The 20,461-nt window shown below is 48.2% G+C and overlaps 2 protein-coding genes across 2 annotated transcripts; both read left to right on the plus strand.

The window, feature by feature from the left end:
- The first annotated feature begins 518 nt into the window (after positions 1-518).
- On the plus strand, positions 519-6,716 carry ADRB3 (adrenoceptor beta 3). The gene is made up of 3 exons (XM_048829530.2): positions 519-2,094; positions 4,696-4,762; positions 6,628-6,716. Exons 1-2 carry the CDS (start codon positions 791-793, stop codon positions 4,727-4,729), a joined length of 1,338 nt encoding a protein of 445 aa, XP_048685487.2. The 5' UTR covers positions 519-790; the 3' UTR covers positions 4,730-4,762; positions 6,628-6,716.
- Positions 6,717-7,369: 653 nt separating this feature from the next.
- On the plus strand, positions 7,370-19,946 carry LOC125626493 (nucleoplasmin). Its single transcript, XM_048829531.2, has 8 exons — positions 7,370-7,500; positions 10,217-13,602; positions 13,957-14,063; positions 15,302-15,384; positions 15,974-16,093; positions 17,799-17,892; positions 18,524-18,606; positions 19,746-19,946. Exons 3-8 carry the CDS (start codon positions 13,997-13,999, stop codon positions 19,833-19,835), a joined length of 537 nt encoding a protein of 178 aa, XP_048685488.2. The 5' UTR covers positions 7,370-7,500; positions 10,217-13,602; positions 13,957-13,996; the 3' UTR covers positions 19,836-19,946.
- Positions 19,947-20,461: the final 515 nt, after the last annotated feature.

The raw sequence follows: 20,461 nt of genomic DNA on the forward strand, positions 1-20,461 counted from the left end.
TCCTTGGGTTGTTCCCTCTTCTCCACACGTGCTAATTGGGCGGACAAGGGGGAGCGTTCGTGTGTGTGGGGGGGTGCGCCTGTGTGTTTGACCGGCAGACGGCTGCAGTTTATGTGATGGGCTTTAGCTTCAGGGGTAACCCCCCAGGAAGAGGGAGTTTGCTGTTTTGCAGCTGTTGTGCGGCTGGGCAGATCTGCCAGGCGCAAAGTGCCCGAGGGGAGAGCCTGCTCTTGTGCTGGGACACGGGTTCTTCTCCTGCCGGAAAGTGCCCTCTCTGCAATGGGCAAACAGCAGGGGGCTGTGGAGAGATGAAGGGACGCAGGAGAGTTAAATTCTCGGCCCCAGGAGAAGGTGCAGGGGAGCGGGAGGGGGAAATGTTGGGATCCAAGTATTTAAAATCCCCGCGGGGGCGGCAGAGAAAGGAGGGAAGGGAACAGACCCGGAAAGAGAGATGCAAAGGGGCGTGTTCCAGGCTGCTTTTCTTTTTTTCAGCGATCCTACGAGTGGGGCAGCCCAGCTGCGTCCTGTGCCTTTAAGGGCTCCTCCTCTGAGCAGTGCCACCGGGGTGTGTGTAGGGGGGGAGCCCATCCCCTGCGGCAGCCTTTCCAGTGCTCCCGGGGAGATGGCACAGGCTCAAGAAGCCGCTCACACGCCCTGTATGGAGCCGAAACTCCGAGCGCTGCGGGGAGTTTGCCCTTAAAAGCTGGCGCCCCGCGGAGCGCGCAAGGCGCGGAGACAGGGGCGCACGGAGAGGCGCGGGGAGAAGGGCGCACGGAGCTCCCCCGCCGAGATGGCTCCTTGGCCCCAGGGCAACGCCACCTCCTGGGGGGACGCCGCCACCAACTGCACGGGGGCCGCCAGCCTGAGCCAGCAGTGGGCCGTCGGGGCGGCCCTGAGCCTCACGGTGCTGGTGATCGCGGCCGGCAACCTGCTGGTGATCCTGGCCATCGCCAAGACGCCGCGCCTGCAGACCATGACCAACGTGTTCGTCACCTCGCTGGCCTGCGCCGACCTGATCATGGGCCTGCTGGTGGTGCCGCCGGGGGCCACCATTGTGCTGAGCGGCCACTGGCCCTACGGCACCACGGTGTGCGAGCTGTGGACCTCGCTGGACGTGCTGTGCGTCACCGCCAGCATCGAGACCCTGTGCGCCATCGCCGTGGACCGGTACCTGGCCATCACCTCGCCGCTGCAGTACGAGGCGCTGGTGACCAAGGGCCGGGCGCGGGCCGTGGTGTGCCTGGTCTGGGCCATCTCCGCCTTCGTCTCCTTCCTGCCCATCATGAACCACTGGTGGCGGGACGGGGCGGACGAGGACGCGCTACGCTGCTACCAGAACCCGCGCTGCTGCGACTTCGTCACCAACATGCCCTACGCCATCCTCTCCTCCATCATCTCCTTCTACGTGCCGCTGCTCGTCATGCTCTTCGTCTACGCGCGGGTCTTCGCCGTGGCCAGCCGGCAGATCCGCCTCATCCAGCGGGACAAGGACCGCTTCCTCCCGGGGGCCCCCGGCGCCAAGGGCCCCCGCCGGAGGAGACCCTCCCGCCTCCTGGCCATGAGGGAGCACAAGGCGCTCAAGACCCTGGGCATCATCATGGGCACCTTCACCCTCTGCTGGCTGCCCTTCTTCGTGGCCAACATCGTCAAGGTCTTCTACAGGTCCCTCATCCCCGGCCAGGTCTTCCTCCTCCTCAACTGGCTGGGCTACGTCAACTCCGCCTTCAACCCCATCATCTACTGCCGCAGCCCCGACTTCAGGAGCGCCTTCAAGAGGCTGCTCTGCTGCCCCCGGAGCGCGGACCGCCGGCTGCACGCCGTCTCCAGGGACCTCCGCCGGTGCCCCTGCGCCTTCGCCTCCCAGGGGGCCGCCCCGGCGGACAGCAAGCCGGTGGCGCAGGGGCAGCAGCCCGGGCAGGCGGGGGAGGAGGACGGGGGGACCAGCAGCAGCAGCAGCAGCAGCCGCTCCAGTTGCAGGACTGAGGAGACCAACCTCTCCTACCGCCAAAGCAATGGGCATGGCAGCGCCCCGCGTCCCCTTAGGGAGGCCCAGCTGCAGGGCACCCAGACCACGCTCTGTCCGCAGCTGGAAGAGTAGGTACCAGAGCCTGCAAGGCGGGGCGGGGTTAGAGCTGTGCCAGGGCGAGCCCCTGGGTTCGCAGGAGGTCAGTGCAAAGTACTGGGGGCTGATACTTGGAGAAGGGCAGAAGGGTGGGGTTCAGCCAGAACGGGCTCCACTCCTGGAAGAGTTTAAGCCAGGGGTAGTCAGTGATTTTTTGTTACGGTCCAAATTTCTTGGTCAAGGTATAGTCAAGGTCCGGACTCCAGAGAAAATAAAAATAAACCCCAATGATAATACCTAAATAAAAAGATTCTGGCCTGTTCAAAAGCATCTGGTGGGTCCAGATTTGGCCTGTTGTCTGCCTGTTGCCTACCCCTGGTATAAGCAGTCACTCTGGCTGCAAAGCTATGGTTGCAGAGGCTCCCCCCCTCCCAGACCAGTGCACTGTCACTGACTGATTTAAAGCAGGCTAAGATTTCCATTTCACACTGGGGATGCTTTTCCCTAGCTAATCCAAGTGTCTGCTCAGACAATGCAAACTGCAGGCTATCCAGGAGATTGTTTATCCATCGGTGGGGAAAGGGTGTTTTCTGCCAGCAATAGATGAGCTGGCAGAGATGCCTGGGCCAGCAACTGGTGCAGTTATAGTGACCTGGCTCTTTGGAAAGAGACACCTTGGGAAAACCACAGCTAAGTCCAGTTAGTCACTTCCAAATTTAATTTGGTATGGGAAATCCCTGACATTGGCTAATATCTGGAAGGGAATGAAGGCCAGATTTGTAAAGTTTTTAAAGGCATATGGTACCTAGTGGGCTTTTCAAAAGTACGTGTCTTTAAAAACTCAGCATTTAATCTATATTTCCCTGCTTCCAGTTTGATTTGCTTAGTCATTGTTTTTCAATCTAATATAATCTAATGTAGCCTAATTGTTTTGAGATTTCAAATGCCCTCATCCTATCTTAAAATTAGAGCTTTTGGGAGATTTATCAGGTAAATAAAATGTCAGTGATAAACAGAAAAATGTGATTTTTTGTGTGTTTTCTAACAAGCTTTACTCAAAGTGAAGTTAGCTGTGTAAACATACAAAAATCAGAATTTTCCTTCATAAAGAACAGAAGAAATTGGAGTTTGGTTACTTTTATACATAAATAACATCCAGTAACATCTTGCGGAGAACAGGAACTTCGATTGTATCTTTGCTCAGTTCTGGAGCTGTCGCTGGAATAAGCTTTTAGTTTCACTCTGGTGTGATGGTTGTTTCTCGCGTGTTTTCCAAAGCACCATGTTTTCTGGGGGTGCACTGCCAACCTAAGCCTGAATCCTGAATACCTCAGTCAGTCCATAAACATGGAGATCTCCCATTACAGCCGACTGGAGTCAGTAAGGACTATATAGAGTAATCAAAATCTACCTGTTTCTACCTACTAACATAATCCCATCACCACAGTATTTAAACTCTATTCACAGGCTAGCTATCCATTTCTGATCAGTGGCCTAAAAAGCACAAGTGTTTTGAAAACATAAGCTCATAGGGATTGCTGACAATTAATAATTACTTCTATTATTTTTTATTATTAATACACTATTTATTTCCAGAACAAACCGCGAAGTCCCGATTGAGTCCTAGAACTGGTTTAAAATGCTTCCATGGGATTTTCTGGGAAACTTTTACTGGATTTGCAACATTTTGAAATTTCATCAAAATGTTTCAATTGTCAAATGTTTTCAAGCAGCTCTATGGACAGTCAACCTGCTCCCCACACACGCACACAACACTTGTCAATGAATTTTTTAATTAAAAAGAAATAGGGGAGAAGAGGGTTGTCGATCAGCAACAGAACTTTCAATGACATGTTTTGCCTGACTCAAAATTCAGGAAAAGTTGATTCCGCTATTTAGTTCTTAGTGAAGCAGAACTGCAGTTGGAGATCTCCCTGTGTAGGGACTGACTGAGGGCTTCAGGATTCTGTCTTGTCTTGGCACTGCACCATCAGAGAACGCAGCGCTTTGGGAAACACCTGAGAAATACAAGGCACCTGCTGGAAGACTTTGCACTGTGAATCAGACAACTGAAGTACACAGGGCAGCATTTCAAGGGCACAAAGGCATAGAGACACTGTGAGTGAAGAGATGAGTGAAGCCATAATGTACAGTCCTCCCAGAAGAAGTGAGTTTTAAGGAGGGATTAACCCATTACATACTCCCTGATTAATTTCTCATAGAAGCAGTCAGTTTCATGCATGGTACATGTGAGTAAAGCAGAGAGACTGTAGCTGTGATAGATTTAATAGGTGAGAGGAAGCTGAATGCTTGTTGGTGTGTCTGTTTTGGAGCACAAATCTGCGCAAAATGAAGCAGAGTTACTTTGAAGAACACACCACACCAGACACAATTTCTCAGGGTCTTCAAGACAGGGGTGAAATCTTGGTCCCATTAAAATCAGTGGCTAAACTCCCACTGACTTCAGGATTCCACTCAGGTTCTTTTGCATCTTTAAGCAAATGACACGATGCATCATACTTGTTTGTCTGGCTATTCCCTTGTCGTGGCCATTATAAACATGTGCAAGTAAATAATAGAAATTAGCTGTAAATGATCTCAATTATTAATTCATTGTCTTTTTTTTTTAAAAGATTTTCCTGCAATGAAGCAAAAGCAGGTCCTTGAGTGTGCTTGAAAGGGAAGGAAAAAGAGAAGAATGTAAGTATAGATTTTTAATCACCTGGAAAATTTTGTGATATTCCAGCTACTAACAGTGTCAAATTTTCCGAAGAGCTCAGAGCCAGATATCCAGGTGCTCAGCACCCGCACTCAGCATCAGGTTTCAGAGGAACAGCCGTGTTAGTCTGTATTCGCAAAAAGAAAAGGAGTACTTGTGGCACCTTAGAGACTAACCAATTTATTTGAGCATGAGCTTTCGTGAGCTACAGCTCACTTCATCAGATGCATCAGCATCAGCATCAGCATCAGGTTTTCAATAGAGCTCAGTACCAGACATACACCCAATGTGCTGAGTTCCTCTGAAAATCCAGTCACCAATTTAAGCTTTGTGAATGGAATTTTGCATCTTTAAACATGACTTAGATAAGGAAGCCACAGCCCTGAATTTCCTTTTGAAGTTGTTTATCCTAGTGAGGTATCATTCTAATCCACGATCACTGCTTTACACTTTCATGTGGAATTATCACACCGTTATCTAATAATGCTTAGAACATAAAGATAAGGTGGGAGGGATATCTTAGTAGTTTGAGCATTGGCCTGCTAAACCCAGGGTTATGACTTCAATCCTTGAGGGGGCCATTTAAGGATGGGGCAAAAATTGGGGATTGATCCTGCTTTGAGCAGGGGGTTAGACTAGATGATCTCCTGAGGTCCCTTCCTATCCTGATGTTCTATGATAAGAGAGAAAATAAGAAAGGAGGGGAAAAGGCCTAGATGCTCAAAGGTATTTGGCTTCTTAACTTCACTGAAATCTGTGGAAGTTAGGAGCCTTAATACCTTCAAGGCTCTGGGCCAAAATGCTTTGGCACCCATTGGGATGGGAGGCACTGTAGAAGTGTTTGTTTCTGTAAATCAGTTTGGATGAAATGAGCACCGGGGATGGGGGAATGTCTGGAGTTCACAGTTTGGGTATGGATAATGTCAAAAAATTACGATGCTTCTTTCTCCAAACTGCCTGAGTGTGTAAAATGGGGCTTCAGAACAGAATTCCCCAGGAGAGTGCTGGGACCTCTGCTTGTATTCCTGGCTGGAAACTAGGAAAAAACATCAGATCCAAACAATTCAGAACCTTTAAGATCATTCAGTCCAAATGTTACACTAATAGTTAAAGGTTCAGAGGGCTACTTATTGGATCATTATTGATTCCCTTGGCTCTCAGGAAAACCACCCCAAACCTTTGCCCCAAAAGTGACCTGGAGGAGAAACTTTTCTGAGACTTGAAGAAATTTTCTTCCCTTTTTTGGTTGATTTGTTTGTGCTGCCCACTGTGTCTCCTGGTGTGTGTCTGGCCTGAGAGCAGAGATAGTGAAATGTCATCAGAATATAGAAAGGTATCTTGGCCCATCTGAAGTTGGGAAGTACCAGGAAACTTTCGGGAAAAACCTGCTCCCATGACATTTCCAGAACAGAAGTGCAGAAACCAAGGTGCCAAGCCATTTGCGGTTTGCCCATCCCATCTTAGCAGCAGCTACAAGCCACCTCGGCTCACTGGAAGTGCAGGTTCCCATTGTGTCCGTACAGCTCTGCATGCTCCTGTCTATGGTATGGATCCTGATCCAACGAAGCACTTAAGCGCATGCTTAACTTTAAGCTTGTGAGTACTCCCAGTGATTGCTATGTTACTCTATGCATTACTAACACACTTGCGTTACTATATTGTATATGCTTTTGCTTCCCCATGATGGATTTATTTGAACTTCAATGGGACTTAAGCATGGGCTTAAAGTCAAGCATGTGTTTAAGAGCTTTGTTATGTCAGGGCCTAGGATGCTGGCATCTTGAGAGTGGCTTTGATTATAGATCATTTCTGTTCAGAATTCATTCACTATTTTCCTTTCTTCCAGGAATGTGTCAAAGCCCTCAGCTGGGTTGTTGCTCTTGGCTTATGTGCCAGCTACTATCCACCTGAAAAAAAGGAATCAGACATGTAAGGCCATAGTCTTTGAACTTTTGATGCTGACTCAGGTATTTTGAACGCACATACCTTCATTTCCTGCCTGTTTCTCCAGACTTGGACATAGCATAGAGGAAACTGTGCCTTGAAGAAAAGTGTTACACAGGGGAGGCAGCTCTTAAAACAATTTTTCCTGTATACACAGCAAATGTGTAGGAAAGAGGTGGCCTTTTGCTGTCATTAGTTGTTTTCAGTAAGAGCCCTTGACAAATGCTGGAATTATACCAGGGTCCCAGAGGGCTACGCCTAGATCGCTTACTATGGTTTCAATATCTCTTGTGAGGGCTGGCTAGAGTCAGGTCTAGAAACAGCCCCAGCGCCTCTTGTGATGTGAAGTTGGACCCAGTATAAGAGACCTCCCTCTCCAAGGCTAGGTAGCTGAATTCCAGTACTGCTCAGGACACTGGTTAGATGAAGAACTGACCGACCTAGATGTGAACAGTATGTGTAATCTCCAAAGATGCTACAAGGGAAGAAGGCATGAAGATGTTTCCTGTATAGATTGCAAGAGAAACTACTACCTCAGAAGCAGTACTTCAGAATGCAGCTGGAGTTTGACTTTGGTAGCCAGCCATGGATTCACATCGAACATGGCACTGAAAGTGCTGGGGTTTGGGTACACTGGACCTGATTCTCCCCTGTGCTTTGTGCTGTCATTTACAACTATGTACCCTGGATGTAAAATGCTACCAAAGAAGAAGACACAGGTGTAAATGACTACACAAGGTGTAAGGCTGGGCAGAACCGGGCCCGGGATGCTGAGGTAATGGACTGTGTGAACATTTATTTGCCTAGACGCATTAACTTTGTGCATCAAATATGATTGAACCATTGATGGAACTTTTATTTTCCTTTCCTGATGCAAATGTTGCTGAAGATGCATGCACAGAACATAGCTGAATCCACTGCAGGGCCCAGGCGGAAGGGAAGAAAGGCCTGCCACAAACAAGAGACCTTTCCATAGTCTTCTCTCCAATTTCAATCTCCGAATCGCTGCCAGTTTGGGCAGAGTCAGAGCTGGAGCTGGGGAAACACATAGGGTCTGCCTACACAGCAATTACAAACCCACCGCTGACCCAGGCCAGCTGACCCAGCTCATGGGGCTTGGGCTAAGGGCTGTTTAATTGCTGTGTAGAAGATCAGGCTCAGACCAGAGCCCAGGCTCTAGGACCCTGCAAGGTGGGAGGGTCCCCGAACTAAGGCTGCAGCCAGAGCCCGAACGTCTACACCACAATTAAACAGCCCCGTAACCCAAGTCAGCTGGCACAGGCCAGCCAGGAGTTTTTAATTGCAGTGTAGACAGACCTTTTAAAGGCCTCAGTGCTACAGAGTGAGCCTGCAGTAATACGTTTAACAAATAGTAATGCAAACAAGAGAAAACTAGAGGAGGGGATGCGGGAAGTCATTGAATATTTAACTCCAGCTCCTCAAAGGTATTTAGGAGCCTAACTCCCATTAATTTCAATGGGAGTTGGGCACCTAAATATAGGATCTGTCCCTTAGCGTCAGGAGAAAATAAGTTCTGAATGGGTGGGGCTGCTGTGAGCACAGGAAGGATGTGGACAAAAATGCAAATTCAAGTATTTTAAACCATATTCTTATGTCACAAAGGAAACCGATTAGTAAATCAGATCGACTGTAGATGGTTAAAAAACACCAGCACTTTGCTACAACCAGCGCTGGAGGGGAAAGCAGCGTGGTGTTAGCATCAGGTTCGAAATGCCCAGACTTCATGCCCAGAATGTCATGTGTGAATCTTGCAAGGGAGGTCTAGCCCTTCGCCTGCCAAAGGGGATACATAGAATTCCATGGAGGTCTTTTTAAATGAACCCTTACAAGACAAGATTCTCTTTGCTCTGCCTGGGCATAAAACTTCCCTTGGCACTTTTTGTGAGAGTCAGAGGTTGGCCAGACTCCCCCACCTCCTCCACCTGTGCAGTGTGATATGTACCTGTTGGCTATAGCCCTCCACCCCAGAGGCAGCTGCACTTGAGCTGTGTTGTGTATATACAGTTAGCAAAACATTTTAGGATTCTCCAGAATGAAAAGTATTATTCTTGCTAGTACACACTCAGCAATGGAGATAAACTTGGACAGGGAACAGCAGTCCAGCTAATCTCTGGACCCCTGAAACAATCCCACAATAAAGTGGTAACTACATTATGTTCTGTGCACCTGGGGCTGGACCCGGCCAGGCATGGAGCACCTGGGAGAGAGCACCTTGTAGGATTGGGCCAATAGGGCTCCACATATTACTCTTGGTTTCTGAGATGGGTCCTGCAATCTCTAAGGCTCAGATCCCCAAAGGGATTTAGTCACCTAACTTCTACTGAAACCAATGGGAGTTAGGAGCCTAAATACCTTTGTGGAGCTGGGCCTAAGGGCCTTTCTTTAGAGGCTTTGAGTGCCCACAACTCCCAGCCAGTTGAGTGGGAACTACAGATACTCGGCACCTTTGAAAATCAGGGCAGCGGGGCCTATTCCAGCTCCCATGGAGGCCAACAGGTGCAGGCCCCGAGGCAGAAAAGCTGCACCCTAGCTCTATCTTCAGGCCCAAGCCCCAAGCTGTGATGGCAGATCTCTGAGAATAGCTGTATATATACCAGCTGTGCCCCGGATGTAAATCCAGGAGAACCTCAGAGTTATGAACTCACTGGCCAACCACACACCCTCTTTGGAACTGGTAGGGCACAATCAGGGAGCAGCAGAGACAAAAAAAGCAAATATAGTACAGTACAGTGCTGTGTTAAATGTAAAGCAGCATTTTACTTCTGCATAGGAAAGTTTCAAAGCTGTATGAAATCAATGTTCAGTTGTAAACTTTTGAAAGAAGAACCATAACCTCCATTCCCGAGGTGTTCGTAACTCTGAGGTTCTACTGTACGTGCCAAAATCACGGCGCTGAAAGGTCTGTAGTTCCTTGAAGCAGTAGCAGGGTATGCATTTGGGGTCTGAGTCTCACTCTGGCCATGGTACAATGCTGTAATCATGGAAAGGAGCCGGAGAGTGGCTAATTTATTCTCACTTGAAGGCTCCTTTACACTGCTGGAGTGGGGAAAAGTGGTCTTAGTGTAAATGAGAATCAAACCCTTGGAGTCCAGGCTGCATGATAGCTACATAGACACTGTACACATTATCCAGTGTAAATAGCATTATGTACAAATGTGCCCTTGTAGTTATGGTGGTGTGCATATACCCTGCTAGCTTGTTATATCTTTCTCTGGGATTTTTTTTGTTGTAAATATGATGGTGATTGTCATTTTCCCCCCATGTGAAATAAGCCTTCAAAAGTTCCCAACAGTCACTTGTAAATAAATATATATACACCTAAAACCCTGTGAGTATTGAGGTGTTTCTTTTGTACAGAAAGAACCGTCTGCGGTTCTTCTCAGAGCTGGCTTTGGAGCGGTCTACGCTTTGGGAACAATGTGGCTCCAATGGTTAGATTCCACTGAAGTAGCCCTATTTCTGTCTCCTAGGGTGGCTTCGCTGATACCAGATATGGGATTCAACAGGTAAGCAGAGAGATGGTGAGTACAGCGGTCCAGTGCAAGAGGACACAAGTGCCAGCCCTGGAAAAGGGAGATTTTCCAAGGCACAAAGGGCAGTTCAACACCCAATTCTCAGGGCTGGTTTACACTGGGAATTGACAGTGGCATAACCACATCGTTCTGAGGTGAGAATTCGTCCGTTGACCTAGCTACCACCTCTTGGGGAGGTGGAGTACCTACGCCAAGGGGAGAACCCCTCCAGTAGATAGTGTCTACACTGAAGCGTGACAGCAGTCCTGCTGTAGCATTTCAAGTGTAGACAAGCTTTCAGTGGGAACTGGGCACCGAATTCATTTATACCTTTGAAACCAGCTCCCCATTTTGCAGTAAAGGAGGAGCTTTCTCCAGGAACTCAGTGTTATTCAATGGAATTCACCCTTCAGGGCAGGCAGCCCCTTTTGGCCCAGAGAAATTTCCATGAGCAGTGGTTGCAACCCCAGGAGGCTCCGTAGTAAAGCAGTCTAGAGAGTTCCATGCTTTGCACTAGAGTGCAGCATGCTTGGGCTCATGTGAAATCAACAGAGCTGTGTGCATGGATGTATTTCCAGGCCACAGACCACCGTTTCCCATTAGGCTTTAAGATTTTGACAAGTGCTTAAACGTGTGCTGGAGACCCCAGATTAATACTTACTTTGCCTTCGTTAGCCAGGGTTGGTAGCGCAGACCCATAGAGCATGTGTGATCAGCACAACTTTAACAAACTGCTGGGCCAGGCCTGATGCTCTGGGTTTGACATCAGAGTTTTCCTTCTCCTGGGACCTCAGATCAGCCCAGGAAAAATAAACACTTCCTATAGCTAGGAGAGAACAGGCAGTTATAACGATTTCCACAGCAACTGGAAGCAATGCCACAAACAAAAGATTATTTGAGACGTTAGATGGGGGGGAAAGCCTGAGGAGCAGATGTTGAATAGGCAAAAGAAACCTTGGCCAATGTGCATGGAAGTGGGGTAATAAGCTCGCTCCTACTGCTGGGGCCAAGATGAAAGGAGACCCTTATAAACAAAACTTGCCAAAAATCCTACAGCCTCCAACAATCAAAGCATGGAGAATTTGGAGTTACTGTGGGATTTGCTGTGGGATGAGCCTGCCCTGAAAAGCAATGAGCTTGTTAGCAGTAAAAATCCTCTTGCCATACAAATGTTCATAGCAATGAATAAAAAAGGGGAGAGAAATCCAAAGCAGAGGTGGGTACGGGTCAGTTCAGCAGGGAGGTTCTTTAGCATGCTGCTTCTAGCAAGCATTCCGAAGGTATTAGCTGGACAATGCTGGTCATTCATGACATTGTTGGTAGCTTCCATGGGGCTGTATTTCACCTGGTCTCCATGTCCACCAAGGGTAGGTCAAGTAGCAATCGGCGTAATCTGCAGCAAAGGAGATTCAGGTTAGAGTTTAGGAAAAACTTGCTAACTCTAAAGATAATGAAGTGCTGGAATCAGTTACTGAGGGAGGTTGTGGAATCACCATCACTGGAGGTTTTTAAGAACAGGTGAGACAGACACCTGTCAGGGATGGGCTAGGTATACTTGGTCCTGCCTCCATGCCGGAGGATGGACTAGGTAATCTCTTGAGGTCCCAGCCCTTCATCTTTATGCTTCTATAGTTAGTGCAGGCAGCTCAAAAAGCAATGTCTCCCCTTTTAAGAAAGCAATGCGGAGATTCCCAGCACCACCTACTGGCACAAGGGAAGAACACCACCACACCAAACCTGGGAGTTTTACTAGAGAACCAGCTGGACTGATCTGTGAATTTTAATGTGGATAATGAGCAGTGTTTGTTTTTAACTGTCATTGTTTGTTTCTTGGCATATTTTATTTTTAATATTTTGCAAGTGTGAAATTGGCAAACAACAAATACAAAGAATGGGAACAACAGGTTCAATTTTATTTTTAGTTTTAAGTTCAAACATTCAAATTCACCTGCTTTTCCCCCTTCAGTCAATTCAGTGCTTCTGCAGAGTTCCTGGGGTGTTATTCAGAATCACCTTTACTGACTCATTTAGAAACAGCTTCTAATAATTCATCCCAAAAACCTGATCATGAACTTCAGAATGTAAGAAACCTCACCACCTCTCTAAGGGCCTAATCCTCAGCTGGTGTCACTCCACTGAAACCAATGGAGTGATGCTGATTGACACCAGCTGAGGATCTGAACCTACCACAACTGCAACAATAAAACTTCTTAGCAAGCCCCAAGGATCAAACCAATGTCTCTGAGTTTCTGACCTCAGTATGGGGAGACTGAGGAAGCTCTTTAGAGACATGGGTGAAATCAATCACCCTGCAATGTGTGTCAGTTCTGTTTATTATTTATTATAATAGAGACATTCTAGATGTTTTAGAAGCTACTGCTATTGGGAACTGATCCCAAGCCCAAGGAAGTCAGTGGAAAGATTACCATTGACTTCAGTGGGTTTTGTGTCAGGCCCCTGTGTCATTGCAAACATTTATGCATATGCTTAACTTTATGTACTCTGAGAAGTTCCATTGACTTCAGTGGGTTTATGGGGGCAGCAGGGCTCGGGCAGGGGGCAGGCAAGATTCAGGCAAGCAACAATGCCAGATGTGGTGAGAGGTGCAGGCCCTAAGGCCCTCCCTGCTGCACTAGAGCAAGGAATGCTGGCAAGCGATGTATGATTAATTTCACCCACAGACAGGTGTGCTCACAGGGCGTGTGTCTTTCATCTGTATTTCCTGTCACTCTATTACTTAGCTAGCTCCCCATCTCATCCACCCTTCATTTGTAATTGGCCCAGGACAGCCCAGTTCTTTTCCCCCCTTAGCTTAGGAGGGAGCTAATCTTGATTGCCACAAGTACTCCTTTTCTTTTTGCAAATCTTGATTGTGAGCATATTCATGGAGCAAGCTTTTTACAAACTTAGGGTTTAGAGAATGCTTTCCATCCTAATTCTGACAATGTCAGGGGATGAAATCCATGTGGTTATCTGTGTCTGATATTCTCAAATTGTCCTAGATTGTCTCTTCCTTTGGTAGTTGAAGTCCCAGCACCTGACCTGGGCTCCCCCCCACCCCCCGGGTCAGTTAGAGTAATGTAGATTCAGTAGCTATGGCTAGCTCCATGCTGGGAGGGTATAAAGTCCAGTGTAAGTGCTGAGCTGTATTCTAGAGGCTTCAGAAATACTGGTAGGTTCTGGGCAGTTCAAATGAGTCCATGTTGAGAGAGTGATCCCAACCTCTTCTGTTAAATCTGTTGTCTTTAGTTCCCCTGAAGATCTCAAGTACCAGTCTGGCCTGCGAAAGGGAGGAGTTGTTCTCTTCAGTGTCCTGACTTTTCAGATCTCCCTGCTTAATTCAGGTTTGTAAAATCATCATGAAAACTTTACTAGCCCAGGCAGAGCAAACTACTTGTTCCACCTGACCAAGGTGATTGGCGTGGGGAGAGGGAGGGATTTTGTTATTCGAAAAATATAAAATGGCAAGAATAGCATCTCAAGCTGCGTCTTTATTACAGATGCATGAGCAAACTACTCTTTAAAAACCCTCTAATATGGAAAAAAATATCTCTGTAACGCTCCTCACTGGCTCAGTGACTTCAGTGCAATACAGGAAACTTGAAGAGCTTCAGTCGCTTATTTTTCTTCCTGCTCCCGCTCTTGGTTTGGTAACAAAAAGATGCATTTTGCCCGATCTGCCATGTTCATTCCTGTAGGCGCTGTTTGGTGCCCAGGTGGAGTCCATTCTAGAGCAGAATGAGTTCATCTCTCCTACTCCTGAGTCCGCGCTCTGAAGAAGAGAAACCCGTTGCTGTCTTGTGGGGTAAGGGTACAACTGCGAAGGGGTGAGCAAGATGACGTGTTCCCTGGGTTCACAGAGCTGTTTGTGTGGCTGGTATCTGCCAGCAAAACGGGGGAGGAGTTGATGGGCAGCAGGTGGGGTCCCTGGTGAAGAGGTTGCAGAAATACTGCCACAGGATGATCTAATAAAAGGGGTGGGTGTGAATTTTCCCCGCCCTAAGGGCAGTGGATAATTTCCATCCAATGGCGTAGACTGCATTTCCCCCTTACCTCTTCCAAGTGGGGCCTGGGCCCTACCATGCCACATTGTGATCAGAGCAGGACGTGCCTTCCCTGCTAGCCTCTGAGCAAACTACCCATCTGTGCTGAAGGAGAGCACCAGCCCCTGTGATTAGGCGTGAGCATTGCATATGCAGTCATGCTACAAATATAAGTTTCCCCCACCCCCGCATTTCCTTTCTTCAAGTCTCCAAGCAGTGCGCAATATTGGCTTGGTGGCTCTTGTTGACTTACTGCCTAAGTACGTGCTTAGCTGCTCCTTGAACTCTACTGGCCTCCTGAGGATTCAGTTTTAGCCCTGCCTTTAGCTGCTGTACAGTGCTTCTGGCATCTGCAGCACTTAGCTTCCCAGGATCAGTGCTGCTAACTTCATTCCAGCTTCTTAAATCCAGCCTTAAATCCTACTTGTTTTCTTTGGCTTGGGCTGAATGAAATGATGAAAACCAAAGCACTGGATACATGGTGTCCTCATTAAGCTCTTGACTGGCGTATCTATGTATGAAGGTCCGTTAGGATTGCAACTGCTAGGGAGGGGAATACAAAGAGCTATTGACTCTTTCCAATACTCCAGCTTGTATTTTGCAAGTTGGGGTGTTGGGAATACAGCCCATAAGGAGTCAATAACCTTTCAGAGCAGAGTTAGAGGCGAACCTCACTCCACACAACAAACCGTATTATGATAGGCTCCAGTCCAGCCAAACCACTGGGCTGGATGCAGGGATTCCTGGGTGGATTTCTCTGGTCTGTGTTCTCTGGGAGGTCAGACTAGATTATCACAATTGTTCCTTCTGGCCTTAAAGTTTCTGCCCATGGGAAATGCCTGTCTATGTCTCTGACCTGTGGCATGTGTGTGTTCTGGGACTAGAGGGATTTCTTTGCTCTAGAATTTCCATTAGCAGCTGCAGTTTTTCTTCTTGTATCTTGCAGGGTTTGTTTGGGGGCAGTGATGCCCCCACAAATCCAGCTGTGTTTTTCCCATAGGCTGTGAGCTGAACACCAGCACCAGGAGGTGTGTGGTGATGGAAGAAGATGACTTCTTGGAACACCTGGTCTTACTGAAAACTGTAAGCCATGTAACTTGTCGGGGATCCCCTCTGACATTGGTTGAAATTCTCACCTTGGGTTACACTGGTGCCACTCTCCCATGCAGACGAGGCTTGAGGGTCAGTCTGAGAGGAGCACTGCTGGGTGGGGAGCTCTGCTGATCTCTCAAGCATTCATGGCCTTGACCCCAAGCCCAGCAAAGGTGCCATGCTCTGAACACAGACTATGTTTTCCTTTCCTGGGTCTCTTCAGGTCAGGGTGAAAGCACTCTGGGGAGGGAGCAATCCTGGGGGAGACTTGCTCCCCCTGCCCAGGCAGAAGAGAGGGTTTCAGCCCCCAGGACTTTAATCAGCTCCGAAATCCCAAGCAAACATTTAAATAACACCTTTAAACGCTGCCTGGGTGTGGCCTGTGCCGTGGCATGTTGGAGGGGAACTGGCTCAGTGAATGTGGGGATTGCTGCCGGTTTTTGCCAGCTGGCAATGGGGGATGGCACTGACGCTGCTCAGGGCACACTGGACGGGCAGGGAGGCAGGCTGGCTGGCTGCATGGGGATTAGTCCACAGCAAACCCAGCTTCATGAGGATCCATTTCATTCCACTGCTGCAGATCTGTCTCAGTGCAGAGGCCGAGGATGAACCGCACGTGGTGGCAGTAGCTTCAAAAAACACCTACGGTGGCAACAGGCCAGTGCCCATCGCTTCACTGAGACTCTCTGTCCTACCCATGGTAACTCCTGGGGGAAACCTGCTGCATGAAGCCAAGAGATTGACACGACAACCCCCAGAACAATCTCTGCCCAGCAAGCAACTAATCTGGGGGAATTACAGTGTATGCACATGCCCTCTCGGATGAACGAGCGGATTGTTTCTCTCTCCTTTGCCTGGCGTAGCATTCCACTGTACACATTATGGTCCGTTCAACCTCAGACGAAATGTTAACACCCCAGCTATAGTGACTGAGAGCCAGTGGGGCAGGTTAGCACTCAGGCTAGGAACCAGGTGCATCTCAGCTCTAATGGTGATTCTCTGTAGCCCTGGTCAAGTCACTTAGTCCATATTTGGGACAGAGCATCCTATGGGAGCTGCCACCTCTGAAAGTCAGCTCTGAGCAAGCTTTCCACATGTACAACACACAGAAGTTACTTGTCCCACAAAGTTGCTGTGCAGGTTAATTTGTGAATGCTCCTCTCCCATTGTGCAGACCAACATGCATGGCAGAGACGATCTATTATTGTTATGCAGGAGGTCAGACTAGAGGATCACAAATAGTCTCTTCTGGCCTTAGGATCTAAAACTGACCAGAGAGTAGAAAGACAGAAGTCCAGAGACAAATCAAAGCTTAAAATTAAAAAGCGCATCCCTGTAAATAGGACACAATCCGATCTTGACTAGAAACATCTGTTTTTGTTTTACTCAAGGACTCATTGATAGCACTCGTCCTGATTTAACAAAGGACTGGGCTAACTTTCAAAAAGAGCAACTGTGCTCTTCTTTGGGGCTACCTCCCATCCCCTGGCCTGCTTCGCTTTTCTGGTCAGCCACTGAAATTGGATGTATTGTCTTTGGCTGGCTGGGTTGTATTTGTAAATTGCTAGAGATCTTCCCAGCTCATGATGGGAGTAAGGACCTATATACATTTTGCTGTCTAACGAGACCCATGTATGAAGCAGATGCTTGGAGCTAAGCACGGAGTTCAGTGAAAGGTAATACTGTCTTTGGAATTAAAACATCTCTGTGCGATAAGTTACTTGATTGTTTAGGAACTGCTCTGAATACACACCTGCTGCAAGCTGCCACCCATGGACCGGAGTCCTTATGCTAACGATTAGCTGAGACATGCACTGGAATTCAGAGAACACCTTCTAGTGCAGCTCCCCCTGCCAGGAGAAAAAGCAGGCCAGAAATCCCATGTCTTCCTGCTCTGCTCTCCATATCCGCCAGTGGCGAGTCAAATAAGTGTAACTTATCTGTCTTCTTATGAAGACAAAATTTAACACATCTACTAACTCAGTCAGGAAAACAAACTCTGAGCCTGATCCAGTCACCTGGCCATATCTGCAGGGTGCTGAAAGCATAGTCTCTGTGCTGTGCAGTTTGGCTGTGGCATCCGTGCATCCGCTGCATGCCATCCACACCTACTGTACTGTGTGTGTGGGGGGGGTGTCTGCCTCCAAACTTTGCCCTCGGTTACACCTGTGGGACCCCACTGATGTCAGTGCAGTTGTGGGTGTAACTGAGGGCAGAGCTTGGCTTGAGCATCAGCAGGTGCTTCTTAAAGAATGTGTAGTGACCGGGGGGTCCATGTAAAGTCCATTTGCTCTGGAATGCCCCCACCAGCTGGCTTTGCTTCAAGTTCACTGAGTCGCTCCCGAGCCAGATTTTCTTCTCAATATTTCAGTGATTCTGGATTTTTTTTAATTGTTTTGTTTCAGATCAGTCTTGATGGCTTTGAATTTATCCCTCCTGTTGCCTTTGAATTAAAGTCTGGAACTGGGCCGGTTTATCTCAATGGACAACATCTGATCTGTGAGTAAAACTGGTCCTCCAAGTGCCGGCACTGCTTAAATGGAGGGAGTGTTTGTTTGTTTGGGGGGTCAAATCACAGCACTGGGAGCCAGGCCTCCTGGAATCTATTCGCACCTCTGACACTGACTTGTCTGTGGCCTTGAGCAAGTCACTGTGTCTCCCTGAGCTTCGCAATCTGCGACGAAGAGTGAAGAATGGCCTAGCAGAGGTGTTGAGACTTGATCTGTTCATCTTTATGAAGTGCTCTGGAGGTATTATAAAAGAGAAATGATCCATAAAAGTCTGCAGCTCTCCCCACTCCTCTGCTGCTATCCTCTTTCACTGGCTGTAACTTTCCCTTTTCCTCTTCCTCCGCTGTCCATCTTCCTGGCACAGAAGTCTCGGTGTAGTTCCCTACAGGGGTGTGTGTGTGTGTGTGTGTGTGTGTGTGTGTTTACACAATGTATTCCTTGAGCTGCAAATTTGCAACCAAACCTAAGGTCTCCTTGTGTGCAAAATAGGGGATCCTCTACAATCACCTGCTTTTTGTGAATGACCTGAAGTAATTTGGCACAGCACCCTAAAGAAACAACGGACATTGGTGGTGGAGGTTTTTGTTGCCTGTAACGTTGCAATTCTCCCTTCTTTCCAGTGGAAGATGATGCCAAATGCGAAGCCAGAGGAGGATGGCTAGCAGAGGAGTCGTTATCTTTGGCGGTAGTGGAAGAAGATACAGTAACTAAATTTAATTCTAGCTGACTTCAATATGGTTTGTTTTGTATTTGGTGTAAATAAGAGGAAAAAATTAACAATCTTCCAGCTTTTCAAAGTAGTTTTAACCTCTTTCCAAGAACTTGCTTTTTGTTCTCATTCCAATCTGAGATACTCTGATCAACACTTTTTCTTTCTTTTTTTCATGCGACACTAAGGAGAAGCTGTAAATATCTTTGATTCCATGGACAGGTAATGAAAATGACACACCTCTGCTCCAGCAACAGCTTCTAATGTTGGGCAACAACATTGCTTTTAGATGGCTAACCTCTTTGGTCTCTTTCCTGTTAGGTCTCTGAAATGTTTGCTCCAGGTATAATGGTCCAGTCAAGCCCCTCTCCAGTGTGTTTAATGCCTTTCTACTATGGCAGCAATAGATCCATGGGTCAGGATGTGCCAGTGATTCATGGAAATCTAGGACTGGGGAAGGGCCAACTAGGTTCCATCTAATACAGGATTATTCCTACAACACAGCTTCTCGTGCTGCGTCCAGTCCACTTCTTAACTATCCCAAATGACTGGGCTTCCAGCACTGGGCTTAGGAGGCATCTCGTTATGGGGGGAACACTCTGCATTTCCCTTTAGTTTCATTTCCTTGCCTCCTAGTTGTGCCCCTTCCTATGCCTTCGTACGCTCTAAACAGTGGGCCGCTGCTAGTCCCACCACTGGAACAGCTCACCGGTTTGGAACGCTCCAGCTACTTTGTCCTACCAGCTGCAGGCTTCCTTTGGATGCTGGTTGGAATGTTAGACTTTCCAAAGCTGCCATTTATTCCTCAAAATAAGTGGCTGGCTTTGCCGCATCCTTTTGGAAAGACAGCGTGTGTTGGGTGCTGAGCTCCTTCTGAAAATCTGGCCCTTCAATCAGGGCAGGTTCCAGGAGGAGGCGTGACAGGGTTAGGGAGGGTAAAAGAGCCCGGCATGACAGGAGGAACTCCTGCATTGGTCTGGGCAGGCACCTAATCCAATGGTCCTCTTCTGGCTCTCCCATTTTGGAGGGTGTGCAGCTGGAGGCATCATTGTCCTTCGCCTGCCTTGCTTCTGAGCTGGCTCTTGGCCCTGCTGCAGAGTGAGTTCTGCCTTAATGCTCTGCTTTCCTCCCAGGACAGGTCTGCTGAAGCTGTCCAGCCCCCTCCCGCAGTGTGTGTGGATTGTACCAGCAGGACTCTGCCCCTGGAAAACTTCAGACTCTAAGCCAGGCTGTACCGCCCTGGGATGGTTTATCTCTGCTGCGGTAAAACTGCTGCATCTCCTCACCTCCAGTGGCCTCTTCTTTTACTCATTAAACTTCCTTTGTTCCCTAAATGGCTCTGTTCTGGAATGTGTCCAGCTGTGCACCCGCCCAGCAACCTTTGCCTAGACCTTCCTTAATCAGCAGCGAGGAGACTGCCCCCTTCCACGACCCAGTGAGGAGGATGTGGGGACTGCGAGGAGGATGCGGGCACTAGGTGTGGTGGGGGTGGGGTAGAATCCTCCCTAAACTGCAAGAACTTCATATTGCATCTCCGCTAGGGTAGCAGGGGAAGCTGGGTCTAGCATTGTGACTTAAATGCAATGTCAATACTTCAGCTGCCTAATGCCTCTCCTCCGAACTTGCACTTTCTTTAATGTCTGCTTCCCCGTTCAGAATAGTCCCGAGGCCAGTGCGTGGCTGCTCACTTGAAAGGTGACAGAGCCTGTTCAAATCCCTTCTCCCCCACAGGAGAAGAGGGGACTTGAACTGGGGGGTCTCCCATTGCATGGGGGAGTACCCTATTCACCATTCTAACAGTTATAGAGAGCCGTGGCTCCTCCCTCCCCTGGCTGTTTTGTGTGAACTT

This window comes from Caretta caretta, chromosome 26, assembly GCF_965140235.1.
Source record: "Caretta caretta isolate rCarCar2 chromosome 26, rCarCar1.hap1, whole genome shotgun sequence".
Taxonomy (NCBI): Eukaryota; Metazoa; Chordata; order Testudines; family Cheloniidae; genus Caretta; species Caretta caretta.

Excerpts from the sequence above, each read along its gene's own strand:
- LOC125626493 (XM_048829531.2), top strand. The coding sequence starts at position 13,997 with ATGAGTTCATCTCTCCTACTCCTGAGTCCGCGCTCTGAAGAAGAGAAA. Across the intron at positions 15,385-15,973 it reads ACCTGGTCTTACTGAAAACT|ATCTGTCTCAGTGCAGAGGC; the intron begins GTAAGCCATGTA and ends CCACTGCTGCAG. Across the intron at positions 16,094-17,798 it reads GACTCTCTGTCCTACCCATG|ATCAGTCTTGATGGCTTTGA; the intron begins GTAACTCCTGGG and ends GTTTTGTTTCAG.
- ADRB3 (XM_048829530.2), top strand. The coding sequence starts at position 791 with ATGGCTCCTTGGCCCCAGGGCAACGCCACCTCCTGGGGGGACGCCGCC. Across the intron at positions 2,095-4,695 it reads CTCTGTCCGCAGCTGGAAGA|ATTTTCCTGCAATGAAGCAA; the intron begins GTAGGTACCAGA and ends TTTTTTTAAAAG.